The sequence below is a fragment of the Tiliqua scincoides genome, chromosome 3 (genome assembly GCF_035046505.1).
Source record: "Tiliqua scincoides isolate rTilSci1 chromosome 3, rTilSci1.hap2, whole genome shotgun sequence".
Taxonomy (NCBI): Eukaryota; Metazoa; Chordata; class Lepidosauria; order Squamata; family Scincidae; genus Tiliqua; species Tiliqua scincoides.
In genome coordinates this window covers 93,059,179-93,084,074 of record NC_089823.1, presented here as the reverse complement: position 1 = coordinate 93,084,074, position 24,896 = coordinate 93,059,179, and the positions used below count along the sequence as shown (strand labels likewise).

Genomic DNA, 24,896 nt, shown 5'->3' with positions numbered 1-24,896 from the left:
GGGCATCATTCAGACTGGGTGAGCAGCAGGGAAGTTCTAGCCAGGAGGTAGGGAAGGGATAATGTTTTGCTTTTGCATCAGCAGAAGGGGGGGGGGAAGTGGGAGTAGGCTCTCTTGTCCGTCTCTGAAGGAATCAATGATCATTGGACAAAGGATGGGCGATCTGATTTTTTTCCCCTTTGGATAAGGTAGGGCAGAAGGAGGAGCCCATGGAGCTTCTTGCCTTAGCATTGGCTGGAGATGCCCAGGGAGGGGTAGGCGGGTTGTAGCAACCATGCTATCCAACTGCATGGTTCCATTGTTACTTGGGAGGATGAAACCTTATTGAATGACCTGTGCAAATGAAACTACTTCTGAGTAGAGCTGCAAAGGATTGGGTCATACTGATAAGCTGCCCTGATAACAAGCAGTCTGTCCCACCCCCTCCTGCCTTGTTTACAGATGCAATGGAGACAGCAGGGGAGTGTTTAAAGAGAACTCCCCCCCACACACACACACACACACCCCGCAGCAGCTCTGTTTATTCCCATGGAATCGAAACTGGGTTTTTAAAGGGAAAGACTCATGACTCAAGTGTTTTTCAGTTGCAAAAACTCTGGGGGACTAGGAAAGTTCCCCCCATTAAGACTCCTTTTCAAGTTGAGTTGTGGGGGTGGAGACTTGTGACTCGACTCAAGTCAAGCTGCACTGGAATTGCCCATCCCTGATTGTTTGAGGGGCCTTGTAAGCTACAAAGGATGGGCTACAAATGCAATTAATACTTCAGGACACATCCAAATTTTAATAAGGTTTACTCCTAGGCACATGTTTTGGATTGCAGTTAAATATGAAGGTTGCAAAACTAAACTTACAGAAACAAGTCTAGCTGCAGTCAGTGAAATTTGGAGTGGTTGCATGGTCTTTTTGTGGAGTGCTGCAAAAGCAAATACAGTGGCCTTCTTGAAGCCAGTCAATATTGAGCTTGAAAGATAAAACCTCCTCAGCATGCACAGAGCTGCACCTGGCCATTAGTCCCGACCAAATCCATTCTGGTGGCAGTCTGCACTACATCCAAGTAAATGCATCCAACTACATCCAGGTAAATGCACACTACCCAGTGAGTTAACAAAACTTTAGTTTTGGCAAACAGATGTTAGAGGTCACACTCCAGAATGCAATGCAATATGATATGCAGTTATAAGTTAAGTTATAACTGAATTTTTCCTAGATAGTGCAAAATGGCAAATGATCAGTACCTAATGTGTTTTTTCCAGGCACTGGCCTTCATAGCGGACCCTAACGGATGTAAAAGGGGCATTAGATAATGAGCTAAAAACCACTTTTTTTAAATTAGAAAAATAGAATTTTAGGCTTCCATTTACTAGCTGTATATTGTCTAATACCACAGTTTAGACAGTGTAGCAAGTGCTATAACGGAATTGGTGACATGAAGAAAATTCCACTTTGCTGTGCAATCCATACATAAACCATTGTTGGATTGTGTTACAAGAGCAGAAACTGAAGAAAGCAATAGTGGCTTAAATCAAATATGTGTCTTTCTAATGGTTTATTTTTAAACTGCAGACTGGTGCTCGCTACAGACATATATTGTGCTTGGCCTTATTCTCCTTTTAGTTCGTCCAGGCACTTTAGGAAAAATCTTAAATGTTTTTGGCATGAACTCCAGACAGGCCTCGCGGAACTTCTTGATTCTCCAACAATAGATGATAGGATTGAACACCGACTTGAGGTAACTCAGCCACAGCATGCAGGTGCTGGTGACGTAGAAAGAGGGGCTGTAGTAGAACTGTCTGTTGAACACGGACATCAGGCTGAATATGGTGTGTGGAAGCCAGCAAAAGGAAAAGCCAACAAAGAGGATGAGAATGGTCGTGAAGGCCCTGGTCTTGAAACTCATGTCTACGTTCATCTGATGAGGCTTCTGTGACCCCGTTAGGCCCAGTTTGCTCACTTGATTCAAGCATACACTCTCAGCATGGTTGTGAATCCGAACAGTATTCCGACGGACAGTATTCAGAATGCAAAGATAAGAGTACAGCATGACACTGAAAGGGATAAAGAAAACTGCCACAATTAACATCACAACGTAAGCTCTATCTGCAGGAAACTCTGTGTACCCTAGGACACATTGGGGAGCCCGGCTTGGGACTTCAACAAATGTCCAGCCAACCACTGAGGGAAATGAGATGCAGAAGGAGAAGGCCCATGAAATGGCAATCATGACTTTGGCACGGTGAGGGTTCAGTTTGTCTTGTCGCTGGACAATGATTAAGAATCGGTCCACGCTAATTATCAAGAGGATGGAGACGCCTTCCAAGACAAAGAACCAGTAGAGCATAGCTGATATCCGGCAGAAGTGAGCGCCAAAGTTCCAGTTCACTGTAATGACGGTCACTGCAGTGAAGGGCATGCAGAACAAAGACAGCATGATATCCGAGAAAGCCAAAGTGGCTAAGAGCAGGTTGATAGCAGAACGCATGGCTGGCTTCTGGTAGACAATGAGGCAGACAATGGCATTGCCTAAGAATCCAATAGCAATCATGAATAGCATTATGAGAGCCAGGAGTAGTCTGAGTGGGATAGGCAAGGTTGTGAAGGTGGAATCTGCAAACTGATCGCTTGAATTCAGGCCAACAAGCATGTCTGTAGGAGTCTCGTTGCATGCCATTGTATGAAATACGGGCATCAGTAATGCCAAGTATTCCTATTAACTCTTTGGCTGGGGCCATTTTCCCATCTTAATCTTTAAACAGCTGTTCATGGGTCGCTGACCAAATGTCTGTCTAAAGGACTGTTCTTCAGCAAGAATCGCAGTGCTGAACCAGTGTGATTTTGGCAAGGAACAAGGTCCTGTGTAGAATTAGAGGTACAGCCATTGTCAAGCACATATCTCCAATGCTCTCTGATCTACAAAATGGGGAAAAAGAAATAAATGTTATCAAATAGTAACATAAAAATGTTGGTTGCATTTTGCAGTAAGTGTGGGCAAGAAGTGTTGAAGCCCCAATATTATACAACACAGGACCTGTCTGCTCCATTTATCCACTTTACAGCAACTAGCTTTATGTTACATTGATTTTCTGATGCATTCTTTATTGGTAAACAGCTTTTAGAGCCTGGGAAAAAGTGAGGAGCTGGTTGCCTGGCTGTCTTAAGAATTTAATGCTGCAATCAACTTTGAATTGCCTTTCTTCATATATCTAAACTGTCTTATTAAAATACTCAGATTTGGATCCAAAGAGCCACTTAGGCACCCCTCCCCCTAACTGTAATCTTTGATTTCTTCTGTGTGTCAAACCCTCATGCCATATCACAAAGTGCTTTTCAAACTGAAGATAATTTGAAGAGCAGTTTGTAATGGGGTGGTGGTGGTGGTGGGAATCTGCCACTCAAAGAAATCAGAACTTTGACTGGGAGTGCCCAAGCAGCTCTTTGGATCACTGTGCTTATAAAAACATTCAAAACCACATACGTATACAAAGCCTTAAGCCAGAGGCTTTCAGAATGAGGTATCGCAATGCTGCAGACTGAGGCCCCCTTTCCCTTAAGGAGTGGGGGCAGCCAGGAGGCAGGGAGGAGGCAGCAGCACGATCCCTGGGATCGCGCCGCTCAGGGGGCTGCAGGGGCTTGGCTGTATGTACCACAGCATCCTGCAGCTTCCCAGGGTTGTGGGAGCCCTGCGCAGCTGTCCGCAGGCCTCCCCAATGCTTCAAAAGTGAAAGTGGGACAATCGCACCCCACCTCCGCTAAACCAGAAGTGAAGCGCAATTGCTCCACTTTCACTTCTGACAGGGCTGCAGGGACTGGGTGCACTCAACAGTCCCTGCAGCAGCGGTCCTGGGGGTCGGAGAGCCCTGCGCGAGCCTCTGCAGGGTTCCCCAGGTCAGCAGAAGTGAAAGTAGAGCAATGGCGTGCCACTTCCAGTTTTGTGGAAGTGGAACCAGTCAATTGTATTCCATTTCCAGTGTTAAAATAGAAAACAGCCATATGAGCACAGCAGGGCTTCACAGAGCTCCGTACCATTGTCAAACCACCTACAGTGGAGCTTGTTCACCAAAGTAAAACATTATTCTAGAGCAAATAAGTTTTACTTATTGATTTATTGATTGATTTATTGCCTGCCTGCCATAATCCTGACATTATCTTCACTAACAAGGATCACCAACTACTCTATAAAAAGCCAAATTTGCTTTCTTCTCTCTTGTTTCACAATGTAAATGATTCCAGAATGGACTTCCAATTCACACTTTGTTGCCCTCAGTTCAGTAGCAGCTGCCAGCTATGACACAGTCATTCATAACCCCCAACTGATAGCCTATCAAAGAAGGAGCAGATTCAAGACAACCACAGTGACTTGCTACTGCTGGAGTCAGTGTACATCAATCCTGAAAGTTCACTATGGTGCACTGAACTGTATAACAAAGATGAACAATCTTGCTGATTTATCCAAGAGCCATGTACTGGGATGGAGTGGATTTTTTTTCTCCCTTAATGCCTTTAGTTCCAGAGTTGTTCACCCAGAAAGTCATTTTGTTAGATTCTCCTGACAGGGCTGGTCAGTTACTCGCTGTCAATATTAGTGAAGAGAATCCGCTTACTGTCTCATTTGGTGGTACCAGCAGGAAACACATAATCTAAACTAGTACTTAGTCACAGAACACACAGTTTATGGACCTGCAAGATGTGGTGATGTCTTCAGCTTAGCTAACTTGAGGACAGGATTAGACAAACCCTTGGATGGCAGATCTATCACAGGCTGTATACAATTTCCTTTCAGCAGCCATATGCCACTGAATGCCAGTTGATGAGGAAGCACCAGTGGGGTAGACCTACTGCCTTGATTTGTGGTTAGCTACTGTGGCAAAAAAAAAAAAAAATGTTGGGCCAGCTGGACCTTTGGCCTTATCCAACAGGGCTCTCCTGATGTTCTGAAACATCCCTGTCCTACAGAAAGCAAAAATCCATGCGTCTCACCTGTTCACCCACGTTGCAGAGTGAGGATCTAACTCTTGATAGGAAAAGGAGAGGAAGCAAAAATCTGACCCTTTCTCTGCCATACCTCACTGTGTCCATTTGTTTTAAGCACTTTTCCCCCAGCTTGGTTCACTCCTAGTTTCAGAACCAGGCTAGGAGAAACCTGTATAATGCAGGGAGGAAACTGTCATTACGGGAGCTACGTTGTGCATAGATAGGTTGCAAATTGTTGCATGCTGGGTAACAATAAGCTACTGAAGATGAGCTGTAAACAAACCAAGCTATTTTGTTCTCTATTTACACTAATTGAAGTTGTGAACAAGCTCTGATTTTTTTTATATAATCATATGTTTGCCCAAAACACATATTTAACCATTCCGTGCCCCCCCCCCACCATCTGGGTATCAGAGTGTTTAACTTAGTCATGCACAAGTTAGTTCCAAACGTGGAATCCCTGGGCTTGGTGGCTCCAGCTCAGATAAGCCCTGTTTGGATGTTACCTTTTAGTGTAGAAACAAAACATGATTGTGGAGACTATGGGAGCGTACCAGTAAGCCCTGCTTCCAGTGCTAACACACCCATAGACCATGCCCCTTGTCACATTCACCACAATTACAGTGTTTGTCTACAGGGGAAAATATCTGGGAAATGATGCTGCCTGTGCTAGGAACCCTATGCATTCATTACTTTAGCATGTCCAAGAACATGTGGGGGAGGCAGTGAGAGCTCCAAAGCCCCACCCCCACCCCCATCACTAGTAAAGCATTTATCCATGTCAAAAGCAAAAGCAACACCCTCCCTGGGAACACAAAACAAAACTAGCATATCAAGGAGACCAGTTCCTGATTGGCTCACTCCATGCGGCACAGCTTGCACATTACTGCTGACACAGGAGCAATAAAAATTGTGACCCCCTGCCTGTAGCCCAAAGTGGTCTATTCTGCCATGTCAACGTTTGACCATTTCATTCCCATCTTGATGTGGTGCACGGATTGACCAGGCCACAGTTTCTGTGGCGAAGGCAATGATGCCATGCGCGGTTTCAGAGACAGGGCCATGATTACCAGGCATGGCTGAGCACAACTGGGGATGACAACAGCAGCAGCACAGAAGGGTGCCAGGAAGTTGCCTTGAGAGTGCAGCCAGAAGGTCAGTGCTGCACAGGAATGACACCCTAACTGCACTTCGAGAAGACGGACAGACAAGCAGAATCATGGGGTGAGGCACGCAAGCAGAGAGTGCTGACCAACTGTGTTGCTATGGTGACTGCCACTTAAGTTGGGTCGTGTTCATGCCTTCTGCTACTGCCAGTTTCTGCAAGCCACATCGCTTGCCACATCCTGACCTCACACCAGCTCACAGACAACAAAACAGAAGGATATGGAAGGACCAGTGTTCCGACTCCAGCCACCCCTTCAAATCAGACTGACCTCTGCAGCTGTTCTATGTTTCTTCCTGGTCTCTTTAATACATTTTGTTCTCAATGTCATTCCAAATTCGGTCTAGGAAATTCAGCAGGAAAATGCCAGCAGTGTGGGAAGAAATTTTAGAAAAGTTAAAGAAAAATGCCAGATCTTGGGCCTGAAACTTACATTTCCTACCTCCTTGCTTTAGCACTGCTCACAGGAATGTAGTGATCATTGCAGTACAAAGGCTGCTGTAAATCAGTTCCGCATGCCCAGTCCTTCCACAGTCAATCCTTCAGTGGAAAAAGGGAATTTAAATGTGCCCCGGGCCCCTTCTCTCATTCATCATCAAGGAAACGTAAGGAAGTGGCTGGGGGAAAAGGACAACGAGAATATTATAGAACTTAGGGCACAGTTCTAACCAACTTTCCAGCACTGACTTAAGGGCAATGCAACTTCGCGATAAGGAAACAAACATTCCCTTACCTTGAGCAGGCCTCCATGACTGTCACCCAACTGTAGGATGCAGCACATGCCCCACTGGCACAGCTATGTCAGTGCGGGGAAGTTGGTTAGGATATGGGCCTTAGATGCTTTATTGAGGTCTGAAGCAAAGAAACTTGTATAGCACTTGGTTTTTATACAGTACTTTATATACATAGTCTTAGTACAACAATACCTTGCACTTTTGTCTAGTTAGGGATGAAAGTAAAAAAGGATAAATGTCAAGGCATAGCCTTATTTAGCCTGAAAATTTATTTTGGCCGGTGAAAAATATAACTAACTAACTATAGAACACATACGAATGTGCACAAAACCTAAATGTACAGATAAAATAAATGTAAATAAAAATAAACACAAGAACATCAACAAATGTCATGGAAGACTGGATTGGATAAAATAAGATGAAAGAGAAAAGCACATGCACAAAGTTTGAACATAAGAACAGCCCCACTGGATCAGGCCATAGTCCCATCTAGTCCAGCTTCCTGTATCTCACAGCGGCCAACCAAATGCCCCAGGGAGCACACCAGATAACAAGAGACCTCATCCTGGTGCCCTCCCCTACATCTGGCATTCTGACATAACCCATTTCTAAAATCAGGAGGTTGCGCATACACATCATGGCTTGTACCCCATAGTGGATTTTTCCTCCAGAAACTTGTCCAATCCCCTTTTAAAGGCGTCTAGGCTAGACGCCAGCACCACATCCTGTGGCAAGGAGTTCCACAGACCGACCACACGCTGAGTAAAGAAATATTTTCTTTTGTCTGTCCTAACCCGCCCAACACTCAATTTTAGTGGATGTCCCCTGGTTCTGGTATTATGTGAGAGTGTAAAGAGCATCTCCCTATCCACTCTGTCCATCCCCTGCATAATTTTGTATGTCTCAATCATGTCCCCCCTCAGGCGTCTCTTTTCTAGGCTGAAGAGGCCCAAACGCCGTAGCCTTTCCTCATAAGGAAGGTGCCCCAGCCCCGTAATCATCTTAGTCGCTCTCTTTTGCACCTTTTCCATTTCCACTATGTCTTTTTTGAGATGCGGCGACCAGAACTGGACACAATACTCCAGGTGTGGCCTTACCATCGATTTGTACAACGGCATTATAATACTAACCGTTTTGTTCTCAATACCCTTCCTAATGATCCCAAGCATAGAATTGGCCTTCTTCACTGCCGCCGCACATTGGGTCGACACTTTCATCGACCTGCCCACCACCACCCCAAGATCTCTCTCCTGATCTGTCACAGACAGCTCAGAACCCATCAGCCTATATCTAAAGTTTTGATTTTTTGCCCCAATGTGCATGACTTTACACTTACTGACATTGAAGCGCATCTGCCATTTTGCTGCCCATTCTGCCAGTCTGAAGAGATCCTTCTGGAGCTCCTCACAATCACTTCTGGTCTTCACCACTCGGAAAAGTTTGGTGTCGTCTGCAAACTTAGCCACTTCACTGCTCAACCCTGTCTCCAGGTCATTTATGAAGAGGTTGAAAAGCACTGGTCCCAGGACAGATCCTTGGGGCACACCGCTTTTCACCTCTCTCCATTGTGAAAATTGCCCATTGACACCCACTCTCTGCTTCCTGGCCTCCAACCAGTTCTCAATCCACGAGAGGACCTGTCCTCTAATTCCCTGACTGTGGAGTTTTTTCAGTAGTCTTTGGTGAGGGACTGTGTCAAACGCCTTCTGAAAGTCCAGATATATAATGTCCACGGGTTCTCCCGCATCCACATGCCTGTTGACCTTTTCAAAGAATTCTATAAGGTTCGTGAGGCAAGACTTACCCTTACAGAAGCCATGCTGACTCTCCCTCAGCAAGGCCTGTTCGTCTATGTGTTTTGAGATCCTATCTTTGATGAGGCATTCCACCATCTTACCCGGTATGGATGTTAGGCTGACCGGCCTATAGTTTCCCGGGTCCTCCCTCTTTCCCTTTTTAAAAATAGGCGTGACATTTGCTATCCTCCAATCTTCTGGCACCATGGCCGTTTTGAGGGACAAGTTGCATACCTTAGTCAAGAGGTCTGCAACTTCATTCTTCAATTCCTTAATAACTCTTGGGTGGATGCCATCAGGGCCCGGCGACTTATTGATCTTTAATTTATCAATGAGGTCTGAAACATCTTCTCCTTTAACCTCTATCTGACTTAACTCCTCGGTCAGGAGGGGCCGTTCGGGCAGCGGTATCTGCCCGAGGTCTTCTGCCGTGAAGACAGATGCAAAGAACTCATTTAATTTCTCTGCCATCTCTAAGTCTCCTTTTATCTCCCCTTTCCCTCCCTCACCATCCAGAGGGCCAACCGCTTCTCTGGCAGGTTTCCTGCTTCTAACATATTTGAAGAAGCTTTTATTATTCCCCTTAATGTTGCTGGCCATGCGTTCCTCATAGTCTCGCTTGGCCTCCAGTATCACCTTCTTACATTTCTTTTGCCACAGTTTATGTTCCTTTTTATTCTCCTCATTAGGGCAAGACTTCCATTTACAGAAGGAAGCTTCCTTGCCCTTCACAGCCTCTCTAACTTGGCTGGTTAGCCATGCGGGCACCCTCCTGGATTTAGTGGAACCCTTCTTTCTTTGCGGTATACACCTCTGCTGGGCCTCTATTACTGTTGTTTTAAGCAGCCTCCATGCACTCTGGAGAGATTGGACTCTTTTTACCCTCCCTTTCAACCTCCTTCTAACCAGCCTCCTCATTTGAGGGAAGTTCGCCCGTCGGAAGTCAAGGGTTTTTGTTAGAGATTTGCCTGGTATTCTTCCCCCAACGTGCACGTCAAAACGGATCGCAGCATGATCACTGTTCCCCAATGGCTCAGTAACGTTTACATCTCTAACCAGGTCCTGCGTACCGCACAATATTAAATCCAGAGTCACCTGTCCTCTGGTGGGCTCCGTGACTAGCTGATCTAAGCCACAGTCATTTAGCACGTCAAGAAATCCGGTTTCCTTATCGTGACCAGAACACAAATTGACCCAGTCAATATGAGGATAATTGAAGTCCCCCATGATTACAACCCTGTCCCTCCTTGTCACCTTCCTGATCTGTTTCCTCATTTCAAGGTCCCCATCTGATTTCTGGTCTGGAGGACGATAGCACGCCCCCAGTATTACATCGCTGCACAAGCCTGGTAATTTAACCCACAGAGATTCTACGGTGGAGTCGGACCCACCTTCAATCTGTACTTTGCTGGATTCTATCCCTTCCTTAACATAAACGGCCACCCCACCTCCAACACGCCCCTGCCTGTCCCTCCTGTAGAGTTTATAGCCCGGGATTGCGGTATCCCACTGATTCTCCGCATTCCACCAGGTTTCCGTTATGCCCACTATGTCAATATTTTCCCTTGTCACCAGACATTCCAGTTCTCCCACCTTTGCTCGTAGACTTCGGGCATTCGCATAAAAGCATTTGTACACGGAATGCCCCAGGATGCGCTGCTTATTGGCTCCTTTGTCCCCGCATCCTCTCATTGTGCCAAACCGTCTATCACATCCCATCATGCTACCTTTCCTAGTTTCTTCTCCTACTCTGCCTTTGTCTTATTGTTCTCTAACCTCCCCATCCTCATCCCATAGGGATGAGGAGTCCCGAACCGGATGCCCCTCGGCTCCTGTCGGCCTTCCCCCAGGGATCAGTTTAAAAGCTGCTCTGCCACCTTTTTAATGTTATGCGCCAGCAGCCTGGTTCCATTCTGGTTCAAGTGGAGCCCGTCCCTCTTGTACAGGCCCTGCTTGTCCCAAAACGTTCCCCAGTGCCTAACGAATCTAAACCCCTCCTCCCTACACCACCGTCTCATTCACGCATTGAGACCCCTGATCTCCGCCTGCCTAGCTGGCCCTGCGCGTGGAACAGGTAGCACTTCAGAGAACGCTACCTTTGAGGTCCTGTCTTTCAGCTTCCTGCCTAAAAGCCTAAATTTGGCCTCCAGGACCTCCCAGCTACACTTGCCCACGTCGTTGGTGCCGACATGCACCACAGCCGCTACCTCTCCCCCAGCACTGTCTACTAGCCTGTCTAGACAAGAAGTGATGTCCGCAACCTTCGCACCAGGCAGGCAAGTCGCCATGCGGTCCTCACATCCGTCGCAAACCCCCCTCTCTATGTTTCTAATAATTGAATCCCCCACTACAAGAAGCCCCCGACCCCCCTCCCGCCGAGGAGTATCCCGAGTGCGTTCGGATACGGGCCCATCCCCTGGAGAAGGGGTCCCCCCAGGGGATTGTTTCCCTCCTCTCCAGGATGACGTCCTCCAGTCCCGAGACTTCCCATGTGATTATAATTGAAAATAACTGAAAGAGCAAAGCGATGAAAGTCAAGGTATTGCAGTAATTCTTACAACGTCCTTCCATGGTAGGCCAGCATTACCATCCAAGGACTATAGATGGGCACTATCAAGATACTGTCAGTAAGTCCCAGGCTGACTTTTGAAACAAGGAATTCCTGGTCAGTGCTCACACTTGCAGTAACCACTGCAAAACATCAGCTCTGCAACTAACCATGATCTGAGGTGGTTAAGAAAGTCGTTCCCATCACAGAATGATTTCTTATTCAAGCTTGTTGAATTGTAAAGGCATCTTACCTTTTAAAAAAAAAATACAGTTCTTCACAAAGTTTTTCTGAATCAGAACATCCAAAAACATAACCATGAAAATGATGCCCTGGTAACAACCAGCCTTGTGCCTGTCATTTAACCCACAGCCTGTCAGGTTTGTTTACAGCAATGAGAAATCATTCCTTACATATAGACAGACAGACAGGCAGGCAGGCAGACAAGACAGAGATGATACATGGGCAATATTTAAATGAACCACTTAACCTGACAGTTTTAAATGCTTCCTGTTGAGATTACACTTGAGCCTTAAAATGAATGCACTTTGTTAAATTTTAGATAAAGGGAGTACTTCTAGGTTAAACCTTGTGATAAGGGCCATGTGAGATCAATGAAATATCTTGGCCACTTAGCACTCTCTGAGCTGTGCCTAGTGCTTCCAGATGTGAGCCTTCAGTCAGGCTGACACAAATGCCCTCAGGAGAGGCACCTACATGGATATTCTTCTACAGGTCACTATGGCAATCCTTCACTTGGAAGGGATAACTGACCAGCCCAGAAGTGAAGTCGAAAGTGCTCAGGTTTAACCACATATAGCAGTTTATCAGAACAAAATGAAGCTGAAACTGAGAATTTAGAGCAGTGCTATTCAAACTGTGAGGCGCGGCTCCTTAGGGAGGCGCCAGGAACTCAAAGGGGAGGCGCGGGATGTCCTCTTCCAGCGATACAGTCACACCCTTGCACAGAATCGTCTTCGCTTTTTTTTAAAGCAGAAGAAACAGGAGCTGCTCAGCTCAGCTGCAAGAGTGGCTGCTGCCGCCCCACCCTCTTCTCCCTCCACTCCGAGGCTGCTGCCTTCTGTGTTCACTGCATGTTGTTTCCAAAGCTCTTTGACTCCAACCCCCATCTGGCAGGTACCGAGCATGCTCAGCTTGCAGTTCTTGTCCTTGCTGACCATCAGAAAGAAACCCTCCTTGATCCTTGTCTGGTTGGTTCCTAGTTCCCAGCCTGGGATCACTTCTCATCAAAGTGAAATCTCTCTTCTCAACCCCCTCCCTCTTCCACTTCCCCCTTTCAATCTCCAAACCTTCCCGCTTTCCTCCTTCCCCCCCAAATAAAACGCTTCCTATTTTACCAGTCACCAGGGGTCTTAAAGTTGTTTCCATGCAATTGGCAAAGGGGGGGGGGGAGAGAGAGAGAAGCACACACTTTACTTGGCCAGGAGCAGAAAAAGGGTACTGTTTTTAAAGTGATTTATTACTCTTGTTGTTTGATTGAAGAGGAGAGGCTGTATTTTTAAAGTGATGAATTTTGCTATTTGAAGGGAATACTTAGCAGCCATTGATAAGTGATTGCCAGCCCAATCCTATCCACACTTTCCTGGAAGTAAGCCCCATTGACTCTAATGGGACTTACTTCTGAATAGACATGCATAGGCTTGTAGACATACATAGGCTTGTCTCCTAGTACAGGATACAAATCAGCTTCCTAACCAAACCCTTATCAGCTCTGATCTATTTTCATGGTCTGTTTTTGTTTTTCCCACCAGCTGCTGGAAAAATTTAATTTCATTAAATCAATAAAGGGTTCAATCCTATCCAAGGAGAATGGGAGAAATGACTAGTTGGATTGGGGTCCACAGGGGTGGGTGTGTGTAATGTTGGTCAGACTGGTTGTTCACAAAGTTCATTTGATAAAACAATTCAATTGGTATGCTTAAAAAGTTAAAAAAATGAGTCTTCCTGGACCAGACAAAATCTACCTACTCCAGCATCCTGTCTCCAACAGTGATCAGCAGCTAATCATTTATAAAGCATGTATATTGCTGTGTATTAATAATATATTTTTAAGATCTGCATTTAATTAATGATATGATTAATATGATTAATATTAATATAGTTAATATTTCTGGCCACTTCCTATTTAATGATGTCACTTCCAACCCTCAGGAACATGATGGGGAGTCATGGGCAACAGCCACGGGGGGGTCAAGGGAGGCACTGGCCGGAAAGTTTGAGTACCACTGATTTAGAGAAATGCAAAGTCCCAGGCAGGGTTGGCCTATTCATGAGGCCAACTTAAATGGATGCTTCAGATAGCAGGTTGGTGGAGGAAAACGCAATGAGGAGCAGAGGTACCCGGAGCTTTAATGTCATGACATCACACAATGTTGTGACGTCACGTGATGCTTTGACATCACTTCCCGGTTTGGAGGAGGGCTGTGGTAGTTTCACAGTGTGGCTGCTGCCCATGTTCCATCTACAGCAGCTTCCCGACTGACTTTAGTCTTCTGCAGAGCCATGGCAGACCTCCAAGTGCAGCATGGAGGTCAGCATGGCTCAGTTGGAGATGAAAGTCAGCTGGGAAGCTCCAGCTGAAGCCATGGCAGACTTCTGAGTACAGCACTGTGCTCAGAGGTCTACTGTAGCTGGGCAGAAAAATTGTGCCTCCCCATTGGCGCAATGTGTAACTGCTGCTGGAGCACATGCTACATCCTATGGTGGGGGGGGGGGCAACCAGACAACCCAGGAAAGGTATGTAGTTTTATGTACCTTCCATTTGCCTTCAGGTCACTCCATAGGATGCACCCACCATAGGATGCAGCATGCGCCTTTTCTGGTACAGCTGCATTGGCATTGGTGGTAGGGGGTAGGATTGGGCTGTAAAACATTTATAGTTAAATACAATCATATCATAATGCAATAATAGATGCATCACAACATTTTCCAAGTCAGGAGGTTGGTTCCACAACAGGATATCAGGAACCCTCCAGGAAAATGCTAATCACATGTCTCATGAACAGAAGTCAAGGCTCAGAATTTCCCAACATGCAGTTTGTGATCCCACCAGAATCACTCCAAGAAATGAATCAACTTGCAATTTTCTGATTGTTGTAGGTCAGGCAAGAGAACCACACAAACTTCCTCAACAAACTGATACTGCATTAAGAACATAAGAACATAAGAACAGCCCCACTGGATCAGGCCATAGGCCCATCTAGTCCAGCTTCCTGTATCTCACAGCGGCCCACCAAATGCCCCAGGGAGCACACCAGATAACAAGAGACCTCATCCTGGTGCTCTCCCCTACATCTGGCATTCTGACTTAACCCATTCCTAAAATCAGGAGGTTGCGCATACACATCATGGCTTGTACCCCATAATGGATTTTTCCTCCAGAAACTCGTCCAATCCCCTTTTAAAGGCGTCTAGGCTAGACGCCAGCACCACATCCTGTGGCAAGGAGTTCCACAGACCGACCACTCACTGAGTAAAGAAATATTTTCTTTTGTCTGTCCTAACCCGCCCAACACTCAATTTTAGTGGATGTCCCCTGGTTCTGGTATTATGTGAGAGTGTAAAGAGCATCTCCCTATCCACTCTGTCCATCCCCTGCATAATTTTGTATGTCTCAATCATGTCCCCCCTCAAGCGTCTCTTTTCTAGGCTGAAGAGGCCCAAACGCCGTAGCCTTTCCTCATAAGGAAGGTGCCCCAGCCCCGTAATCATCTTAGTCGCTCTCTTTTGCACCTTTTCCATTTCCACTATGTCTTTTTTGAGATGCGGCGACCAGAACTGGACACAATACTCCAGGTGTGGCCTTACCATCGATTTGTACAACGGCATTATAATACTAACCGTTTTGTTCTCAATACCCTTCCTAATGATCCCAAGCATAGAATTGGCCTTCTTCACTGCCGCCGCACATTGGGTCGACACTTTCATCGACCTGTCCACCACCACCCCAAGATCTCTCTCCTGATCTGTCACAGACAGCTCAGAACCCATCAGCCTATATCTAAAGTTTTGATTTTTTGCCCCAATGTGCATGACTTTACACTTACTGACATTGAAGCGCATCTGCCATTTTGCTGCCCATTCTGCCAGTCTGGAGAGATCCTTCTGGAGCTCCTCACAATCACTTCTGGTCTTTACCAATCGGAAAAGTTTGATGTCGTCTGCAAACTTAGCCACTTCACTGCTCAACCCTGTCTCCAGGTCATTTATGAAGAGGTTGAAAAGCACCGGTCCCAGGACAGATCCTTGGGGGACACCGCTTTTCACCTCTCTCCATTGTGAAAATTGCCCATTGACACCCACTCTCTGCTTCCTGGCCTCCAACCAGTTCTCAATCCACGAGAGGACCTGTCCTCTAATTCCCTGACTGTGGAGTTTTTTCAGTAGCCTTTGGTGAGGGACCGTGTCAAACGCCTTCTGAAAGTTCAGATATATAATGTCCACGGGTTCTCCCGCATCCACATGCCTGTTGACCTTTTCAAAGAATTCTATAAGGTTCGTGAGGCAAGACTTATCCTTACAGAAGCCATGCTGACTCTCCCTCAGCAAGGCCTGTTCGTCTATGTGTTTTGAGATCCTATCTTTGATGAGGCATTCCACCATCTTACCCGGTATGGATGTTAGGCTGACCGGCCTATAGTTTCCCGGGTCCCCCCTCTTTCCCTTTTTAAAAATAGGCGTGACATTTGCTATCCTCCAATCTTCTGGCACCGTGGCCGTTTTGAGGGACAAGTTGCATACCTTAGCCAAGAGATCTGCAACTTCATTCTTCAATTCCTTAATAACTCTTGGGTGGATGCCATCAGGGCCCGGTGACTTATTGATCTTTAATTTATCAATGAGGTCTGAAACATCTTCTCTTTTAACCTCTATCTGACTTAACTCCTCGGTTAGGAGGGGCCGTTCGGGCAGCGGTATCTGCCCGAGGTCTTCTGCCGTGAAGACAGATGCAAAGAACTCATTTAATTTCTCTGCCATCTCTAAGTCTCCTTTTATCTCCCCTTTCCCTCCCTCACCATCCAGAGGGCCAACCGCTTCTCTGGCGGGTTTCCTGCTTCTAACATATTTGAAGAAGCTTTTATTATTCCCCTTAATGTTGCTGGCCATGCGTTCCTCATAGTCTCGCTTGGCCTCCCCTATCACCTTCTTACATTTCTTTTGCCACAGTTTATGTTCCTTTTTATTCTCTTCATTAGGGCAAGACTTCCATTTACGGAAGGAAGCTTCCTTGCCCTTCACAGCCTCTCTAACTTGGCTGGTTAGCCATGCGGGCACTCTCCTGGATTTAGCGGAACCCTTCTTTCTTTGAGGTATACACCTCTGCTGGGCCTCTATTACTGTTGTTTTAAGCAGCCTCCATGCACTCTGGAGAGACTGGACTCTTTTTACCCTCCCTTTCAACCTCCTTCTAACCAGCCTCCTCATTTGAGGGAAGTCTGCCCGTCAGAAGTCAAGGGTTTTTGTTAGAGTTTTGCCTGGTATTCTTCCCCCAACGTGCACGTCAAAACGGATCGCAGCATGATCACTGTTCCCCAATGGCTCAGTAACGTTTACATCTCTAACCAGGTCCTGCGTACCGCACAAAATTAAATCCAGAGTCACCTGTCCTCTGGTGGGCTCCGTGACTAGCTGATCTAAGCCACAGTCATTTAGCACGTCAAGAAATCCGGTTTCCTTATCGTGACCAGAACACAAATTGACCCAGTCAATATGAGGATAATTGAAGTCCCCCATGATTACAACCCTGTCCTTCCTTGTCACCTCCCTGATCTGTTTCCTCATTTCAAGGTCCCCATCAGATTTCTGGTCTGGAGGACGATAGCACGCCCCCAGTATTACATTGCTGCACAAGCCTGGTAATTTAACCCACAGAGATTCTACGGTGGAGTCGGACCCACCTTCAATCTCTACTTTGCTGGATTCTATCCCTTCCTTAACATAAAGGGCCACCCCACCTCCAACACGTCCCTGCCTGTCCCTCCTGTAGAGTTTATAGCCCGGGATTGCAGTATCCCACTGATTCTCCGCATTCCACCAGGTTTCCATTATGCCCACTATGTCAATATTTTCCCTTGTCACCAGACATTCCAGTTCTCCCACCTTTGCTCGTAGACTTCGGGCATTCGCATAAAAGCATTTATACACTGAATGCCCCAGGATGGGCTGCTTATTGGCTCCTTTGTCCCCGCATCCTCTCATTGTGCCAAACCGTCTATCACATCCCATCACCCTACCTTTCCCAATTTCTTCTCCTACCCTGCCTTTGTCTTGTTGTTCTCTAACCTCCCCATCCTCATCCCATAGGGATGAGGAGTTCCGAACCGGATGCCCCTCGGCTCCTGTCGGCCTTCCCCCAGGGATCAGTTTAAAAGCTGCTCTGCCACCTTTTTAATGTTATGCGCCAGCAGCCTGGTTCCATTCTGGTTCAAATGGAGCCCGTCCCTCTTGTACAGGCCCCGCTTGTCCCAAAACGTTCCCCAGTGCCTAACAAATCTAAACCCCTCCTCCCTACACCACCGTCTCATCCACGCATTGAGACCCCTGATCTCCGCCTGCCTAGCTGGCCCTGCGCGTGGAACAGGTAGCACTTCAGAGAACGCTACCTTTGAGGTCCTGGCTTTCAGCTTCCTGCCTAAAAGCCTAAATTTGGCCTCCAGGACCTCCCAGCTACACTTGCCCACGTCGTTGGTGCCGACATGCACCACAGCCGCTACCTCTCCCCCAGCACTGTCTACTAGCCTGTCTAGACGAGAAGTGATGTCCGCAACCTTCGCACCAGGCAGGCAAGTCACCATGCGGTCCTCACATCCGTCGCAAACCCCCCTCTCTATGTTTCTAATAATCGAATCCCCCACTACAAGAAGCCCCCGACCCCCCTCCCGCCGAGGAGTATCCCGAGTGCGCTCGGATACGGGCCCATCCCCTGGAGAAGGGATCCCCCCTAGGGGATTGTTTCCCTCCTCTCCAGGATGACGTCCTCCAGTCCCGAGACTTCCCACCCGGGCAGCCGAGGAGCTGCACGCCTGAGGTTGGGACGAAGCCTGATCGTCCCCAGAAGTCTCCCCACGGTCCTCCTCTGGCTGCCTGCGCTTCTCCAGGTCGGCCACCAAGGCTTCAAGGGAGCGGACGCGTTCCCTGAGAGCCTGGAGCTCCTTGCATCGAGGACACACCCATGACTTATGCCCCAGAGGCATATAATCATACATGTGGCACTCGATGCAGAACACTGGATAGCCCCCACCCTGCTGCTGGCTGTCTGACTGCATAGCTTTTTTTTTGTTGTTGTTGTTTTATTTAGGGGTCCTTTTAAAAACCGTACACTGGATAGCAGCCCTCTTCTCAAGGGAAGAGGAAGGGCAGCGTATGGGGCCCTGGCCTCCTCGCCCTGCTGCTGAACTCGCCCAGATGCTAAACTCTTGTGCCTTACCTGGCACTTAGTTCCCGAGGCACTGGGTTCCCAGAGGCCACACGCGTCTGCAGAGAGCCTCACGCGATGGCCTGCCTAGCTTTATACTCCTGGCTGGCTCCTCCCCCCTCCTTCCTTCCTGATTGAAAGGGGGCTGGCCGTCCCAGGTGAATACATTGTGAATACACTAGTTTAGCTGTTACTGCAAAGAATCCTGGGAACTTGGTGTGACTGCAGAGTATTCCATTTGAAGTCTCTAGCACCCACACATCTGAAGTCAGTTTCTAGATTCTGTGGGGAGAAAGAATGACTATTAAACTGGCTTAAGGCTGTACTGTAAACATGATCCAAATTGATGCAGGGAGATGAAGTGCGCTTATGAACTAAGTTGGTGGAGGGGAAGAGCACAGGTGGCCCATTCATAAGGTTGACTGAAATGGCTGATTTGAGTGATAGGCTGGGGGATGTGGAAAGCTGGTGGGTAGTGCCTTGAACCCTGTGTCTACCCACCATCTCCCTCAGCCCAACACTTGCCTGACCACTCTACCCAACTGCCTCCACATCTTCTTTTTGTATGCTCTCCTCGTGAGCAACACTTGGTTTACTTCTCTGCTTCCTCCAATGATGGGGTGGGGAGGGGGATGGGATGACAGCTTGGAGAAACTAAGGGCCAAATGGTGACAGTGGCAGTTCAATCTCTTTAAATGCAGGTCTGATCCAATCATATAGAAAGCAGAAACTGGGAAAGGGTCTAGTCTGAAGAAGAAAAGGGGTGTGAACTAGCAATAAACTAGCAATGCTAGCAATAAATTCTCCCTCTCCCTCCAGCTCCACTTCCATGGTTTCCCTTCCTACAGTCTGTTCCCTGATGTAAGCTAGGCCCCAGTACCAGAAGTAAGCACAGCAAGGAGAAAGGTTTGTGGGAACATAAACTGCAGCTTGGCAGAAGAATTCAGGACAGCTCGCCTACTCATACTCTTTCAATGGAGTCTTCCAGCCCCTGCTCCCAATGTGGGCTTACATTTATAAAAAGTCACATATTAAAACAAAGATGGGTCTGCTACTATTCGTTCAAATGGAAGGTGAATTCTTTGCTTTACCTCTGACCTTCTAAGTCAGGGGTGTCAAACATAAGGCCTGGGGGCCGGATGCAGCCTACAGAAGCTTTTTAGCTGACCCTCGGGCTCTCAGTTGCTGAGCAATGCAGCAAGGGTGAAACGGTGGCCTGCACAATAACTGGGCTCTCCCATCCCTTGAAATATGATCAAGATTTGTGTATTTTCTCTTCTGTCATTTGCAGCTAATGTTCCTACCCAAGAACAGAGTGCTTATTTCTGGTTTTGATCTGTTTAATGACATCACTTCCTGCCTAATGACATCACTTCCGGACCTCAGCAGGCATCATGAATGCTATTCAGCCCACTGTATGAAATGCGTTTGACACCCCTAAATGTCCATCAGTATGTCATTGAAATCTCTTCTGATATTCAATACAATGAATACCACAGCTACTAAAAGTCACACCAATTACAAGCAGGGAGTTAAAATGAACCTGAACCCAAATACAAATACTGGTATATTTAGGTTTTCCCAATTAACCTGAACCTGCAATCTCTTGGTTGCCTTGAACTTGAACCACTCCCCCCCCCCCCCCCCAAAAAAAGCAGCAACTAATTCAAAATTAGTGGTTCAATAATCAGGTACTCAGCCTGCAATGGTATGACTGGTTTATTTTCATTTGTCAGTCAAAACAAAATAAACGCATTTCTGCTCAGCCCACAGGTGTACACATATGTTCCCTGTTGTGTATATGCAAGATTGGGCAGAAATGGCTTTAAAAAAAGAATTTAAATATATATATATATTTAAAAAATTGAACTGTTACAATCAGGGGTGTTATCAAAAGGGAGAAGAGTTTGGGGACTTCACTTATAGCAGGAATGCTGATGCCTCAGGTGCTGCCTTTGAAACTTTTCGAAAGGACTGTAGCATAGAAGAAGCACTGGGCTTAGCAGAAGGCAAACTGAGAAATTTGCCAAGCCTGCAGATTATTGTCTTTCCCAGGGGTGTCCAAACATTTTGGCAGGAGGGCCACATCATCTCTCTGACACTGTGTCGGGGGCCAGAAAAAAAAGAATTAATTTACCATTTAAAATTTGAATAAATTTACATAAATGAATATATTAGAGATGGAACTTATATGAATGAATGACGGTCTTGCAGTAGCTCAAGGCCTATAGAAAGCCTTGCACAAAGCTAGGCCAGACTTTCCTTCGCTGCCACTGCTGCATCACAGATGTGAAACAGCAAGTAGTGGAGGGTGCCCTCGTCCCACAGCTCAGGTGAGAGGTCGAACAGTCATCCTCTTGTTGAGAACAGTTGCATCGGGCCAGCACGAGCTCCAGCAAGTCTCTGGAGGGCCAGAGGCTCATTGGAGACTAGGGGCTCCCTGAGGGCCTGGTTGGGAGCCTCTGAGGGCCGCAAGTGGCCCCCGGGCCGGGGTTTGGGTACCCCTGGTCTTTCCCAAGGGGTGCCTGAGAGGAGGTATGCAGCTCATGTTACATTAAAGCTACAGTTGTATGCAATTCTACCTGACAGTAAGTCCTATTGAATACAGTGGAGGATGTCAGGTCTATGTTCTGGATAAGGCAGAAACACAGCCAACTAGGTGGTTCAGGAACAGGTGCAGATTGCTGGAGTCAGCAGGATCAGCAAACACCTGTGACTGCCTCACCCTGGGTGTGGTTTAGCCTACACTGATTGGCCACTCCAGCTACTTAATGTTTGGTCTGTTGAGCTTCCAGTGCAGCAGTAGGAGTGTAGTAGGAGACTACTGAACTGCTGCCAGTAACTTGGGAGGCTGGATGTGAGTATATACATGTTGTTACTGACCATGGAATGAACTTTGACTGTGTATCTTGGAAAACTGATTTGGATTTGTTGTTTATGGACTGACTGCTCATTGTGCTGACTAGGACTGTTTACTGATTACTCTACCTGTGATAACCCTTGCTCTGAAATATAGCCACTGCATTCAAAGAACTCTGCTGGTGTATGCTGTTTTGTGTGCCTGCTCTTCCAAGGTTCCATACAACTCTTTACCAGACAAAGGGTTGCAACTCTAACAACCCTTAGATTGTTACCCTTAACAATGCTTCTAAGTAAATATGCATAGACCACATGCATAGACCAGCACACTTATATACTTTTTATATTTATTTGGGATGGTCTTTAGACTCGTATTTCAATTTTTATCCTTTTGTTTTAAAACTATGACAATTTGCTCCAAGAGTCTGGAATGAAAACAAATTAAGATCTTTACATGAAGTACAGGTATGCCCCCATATCTACGGAGGATCTGTTCCATGGACGCTCCTTCTCCCCTGGATACAGAAACTGCAGATACGGGGGACACCTGTTTCCATAGCAGCCCCCACTCGCATGCCCCTGCATCCCCCCATGTACATTAAAATTGTTTAAAAGCTTATGGGGCAAGATATAGCCTGCTTAAACAGGCTTCTGTAAGCATTTAAGCTTACAGAGTGATGTGAACATGTTGCTAGCAGCCTGAACACTTGACTAAACTATCATTAATGCTAAACATTAAACTATCATTAATGTTCATTAAACATTAACAGTGAAAGTTAACTGCTTCCTGTTTACCATTAGAGCTAGTTTAATCATGTATTCAGGCCTCCGAGTGCATGTTCACATTGTACTATCAGCTTAAGCACTTATAGCAACCTGTACAGGAATCCACTTACAGCAACCTGATGTGTTCAGCAAGGTATACACTACCCTGGTAAGCTTAATTGATGTTAATGCACATGGGGAAGCACATCCATGGATAACTGAAACTGAGGGCCTGCCTGTATAACAATTTTCAAAGTAGAAGTAAGTGGCAGGAAAAGAGAACACTCTAATGAATACAATTAAAGTTTATTTTGGGGTGGTGGTGGTGATTTTCTTAATGGGATGTGACTATGGGGGGATGTCATGACAAGCTATCACACTTTAAACATACAACTACACCAATGGTTATAAATGCGTTCATTCTATTGCAATACACTGTAAGCAAAAGGGTTTGAGATTATTCTGCATAAAATGATCCTGGACTGGTTCAAAGTATCTGAACCAGTTACCAAATCACTTTTTAAGGTTAGCTTCTGAACTGAAACTGAACTAGAGAAATACAGTTACTGATGAACCTGAATCGAACCCAAAAACAAAGTCTAACTCCCTGCGCATCTTTTAACATTTTCAAAGAGACCCGTGTCGTCCAGGATTGGCACACAGAGGGGGTTGCTCTTGTACTGGGGGTGAGGGGATATGTCTAAGGGGCAGTTCCTGAACTTCCAGTTTATGGTCATCTTTGACAAAAATGTTAAACAAAATTTTTTTCCTTTTTTTCACAGTTTCATACACCCTCCCTTCATGGAGCTCAGGGAGGTGTACATGGTGCTTCCCCCATAAGAACAGCCTCACTGGATCAGGCCCTAGGCTCATCTAGTCCAGCTTCCTTTATCTTACAGCAGCCTACCAGAGGCCTCAGGGAGCACACAAGATAACAAGAGACATACTTCCTGGTGCCATCCCTTGCATCTGGCATTTTGGCATTTTGAATGCATCTGGCATTCATTCTCCTTTTTGTCCTCACAACAGTCCTGTGAGGTAGGTGAGGCTGAGAGAGAGAGAGTGACTAGCCCAAGGTCACCCACAAAGCATCTTCCAGCTTTAAGTCCCAAACCTCTATACCACCCCTGGCATCACAAGCATTCTGGTGAGCAATAATGGTGGCAGGACCAGGTTGGAGATGGAACAGAGGACAGATGCCCTTTTGTTTGTGGGGCATCTGGTGCAAAACACCCAAGAGGCCCAGGCAGCCCTATCCAGGCCTTAGATGGTGCTTGGAAGCTCTCAGCAGCGTTGCATGGTTGGAGGAAATGCAAGGACAAGTCCAGTCCCCAGTGCCACAATCCCAGCAGGGTCTTCCTCAAGAACTGGGATTCTTGGTCTGTGTTCTCCCACTTTTGGCATGAGAACATGAGTGGTTTGGATGACCTTACCACAGATTATGGGGGGAGGGAGAATGGTTTTCGGGGGGGGGGGTTCCTATTCCTTCAGCTTATCTTTAGAAACCCAACTCGATCACTGCAATGAATGGCAATTAGGGGTTCTGAATGGACTTTTCAGTTGATATGGACATAATTCTACCCACATTCCTCCTGCTACTGAAATGGACAAATAAATGAATAGCACTGGTGCCTAGGAACCCTGTACATGTCAACCACTGCTTGTCTTTCTCCACTTCGAGACCAAACAGGTGCCTGCAGAGGAGAGACCTGGACGACTGGAGAGTTACATAAGCCAGGCTTTGCTCCCTTCCCTGCATCTCACAATGCTGGTGCAGCATTGTTTTTCCCCTACATTTTGCAGACACCAAGGGGATGCAAAGCAATGCAAAGCTCTCCCCCATGTGCTCTTGGGAAGACACATCAGAAGTGGAGATCAGCCAGGGATTGGGCTGCTGTCAATAACACTGAGAGGAGGAAGAGGAAAGTCTGCCTGTGCACCCCTCTGGAACCCCATCCTAAGCATGTCTACTCAGATCTAAGTCCCATTATAGTCAATGGGGCTTATTCCACACTTACCTGGGAGCCCAATCCTATGTTTGCCTACTCAGAAAAAAGTCCCATTATAGTCAATGGAGCTTGCTCCCAGGTGTGGGTAGGATGGCAGCCTTAGAGCCCAATCCTATGCATGCCTACTCAGAAGTAAATCCCATTATAGTCAATGGGGCTTACTCCTAGGTAAGTGTGGAATAAGCCCCATTGACTGTGGGACTTAGATCTAAGTAGGCATGCAGAGGCTTGGGCTCTAAGGCTGCCATCCTACCCACACTTACCTGGGAGTAAGCCTCATTGACTACGATGGGACTTACTTCTGAGTAGACGTGCCTAGGACTGGGCTCTCGGCTGCCAGACAGCTCAGGCTGCTCCTGCAGCGCCATTCGGAGCCCAGGCTTCCCGGTCTCCGCAGAGAGAGGAGCCCTGCCGGCCGCGCAGAGTCTCACTGAGGCCAGAAGGAGCCGCGACGCTTCCCAGCCCCCCTCCTCTCCCCATCCACCGACCTTGTTTCCGCCGCAGAGCCTCCCCGCAGCTGTGCCAGAGGCTGCGACCAGCCCGCCGCGCTCCGGCTCAGCCTCCTCGTCCCACCAGCGCGCCGCGGCGACGCGCATCCTCCTCCTGCCTGGCAGAGA

At 47.0% G+C, this 24,896-nt stretch overlaps 1 protein-coding gene across 1 annotated transcript; it reads right to left on the bottom strand.

Moving 5' to 3' along the window:
- Window positions 1-1,538: 1,538 nt before the first annotated feature.
- On the bottom strand, window positions 1,539-24,846 carry GPR45 (G protein-coupled receptor 45). Its single transcript, XM_066621898.1, has 2 exons — window positions 24,768-24,846; window positions 1,539-2,907 (listed from the first exon to the last, which is right to left on the bottom strand). The coding sequence occupies exon 2, from the start codon at window positions 2,684-2,686 to the stop codon at window positions 1,553-1,555; it is 1,134 nt and encodes a 377-aa protein (XP_066477995.1). The 5' UTR covers window positions 2,687-2,907; window positions 24,768-24,846; the 3' UTR covers window positions 1,539-1,552.
- Window positions 24,847-24,896: the final 50 nt, after the last annotated feature.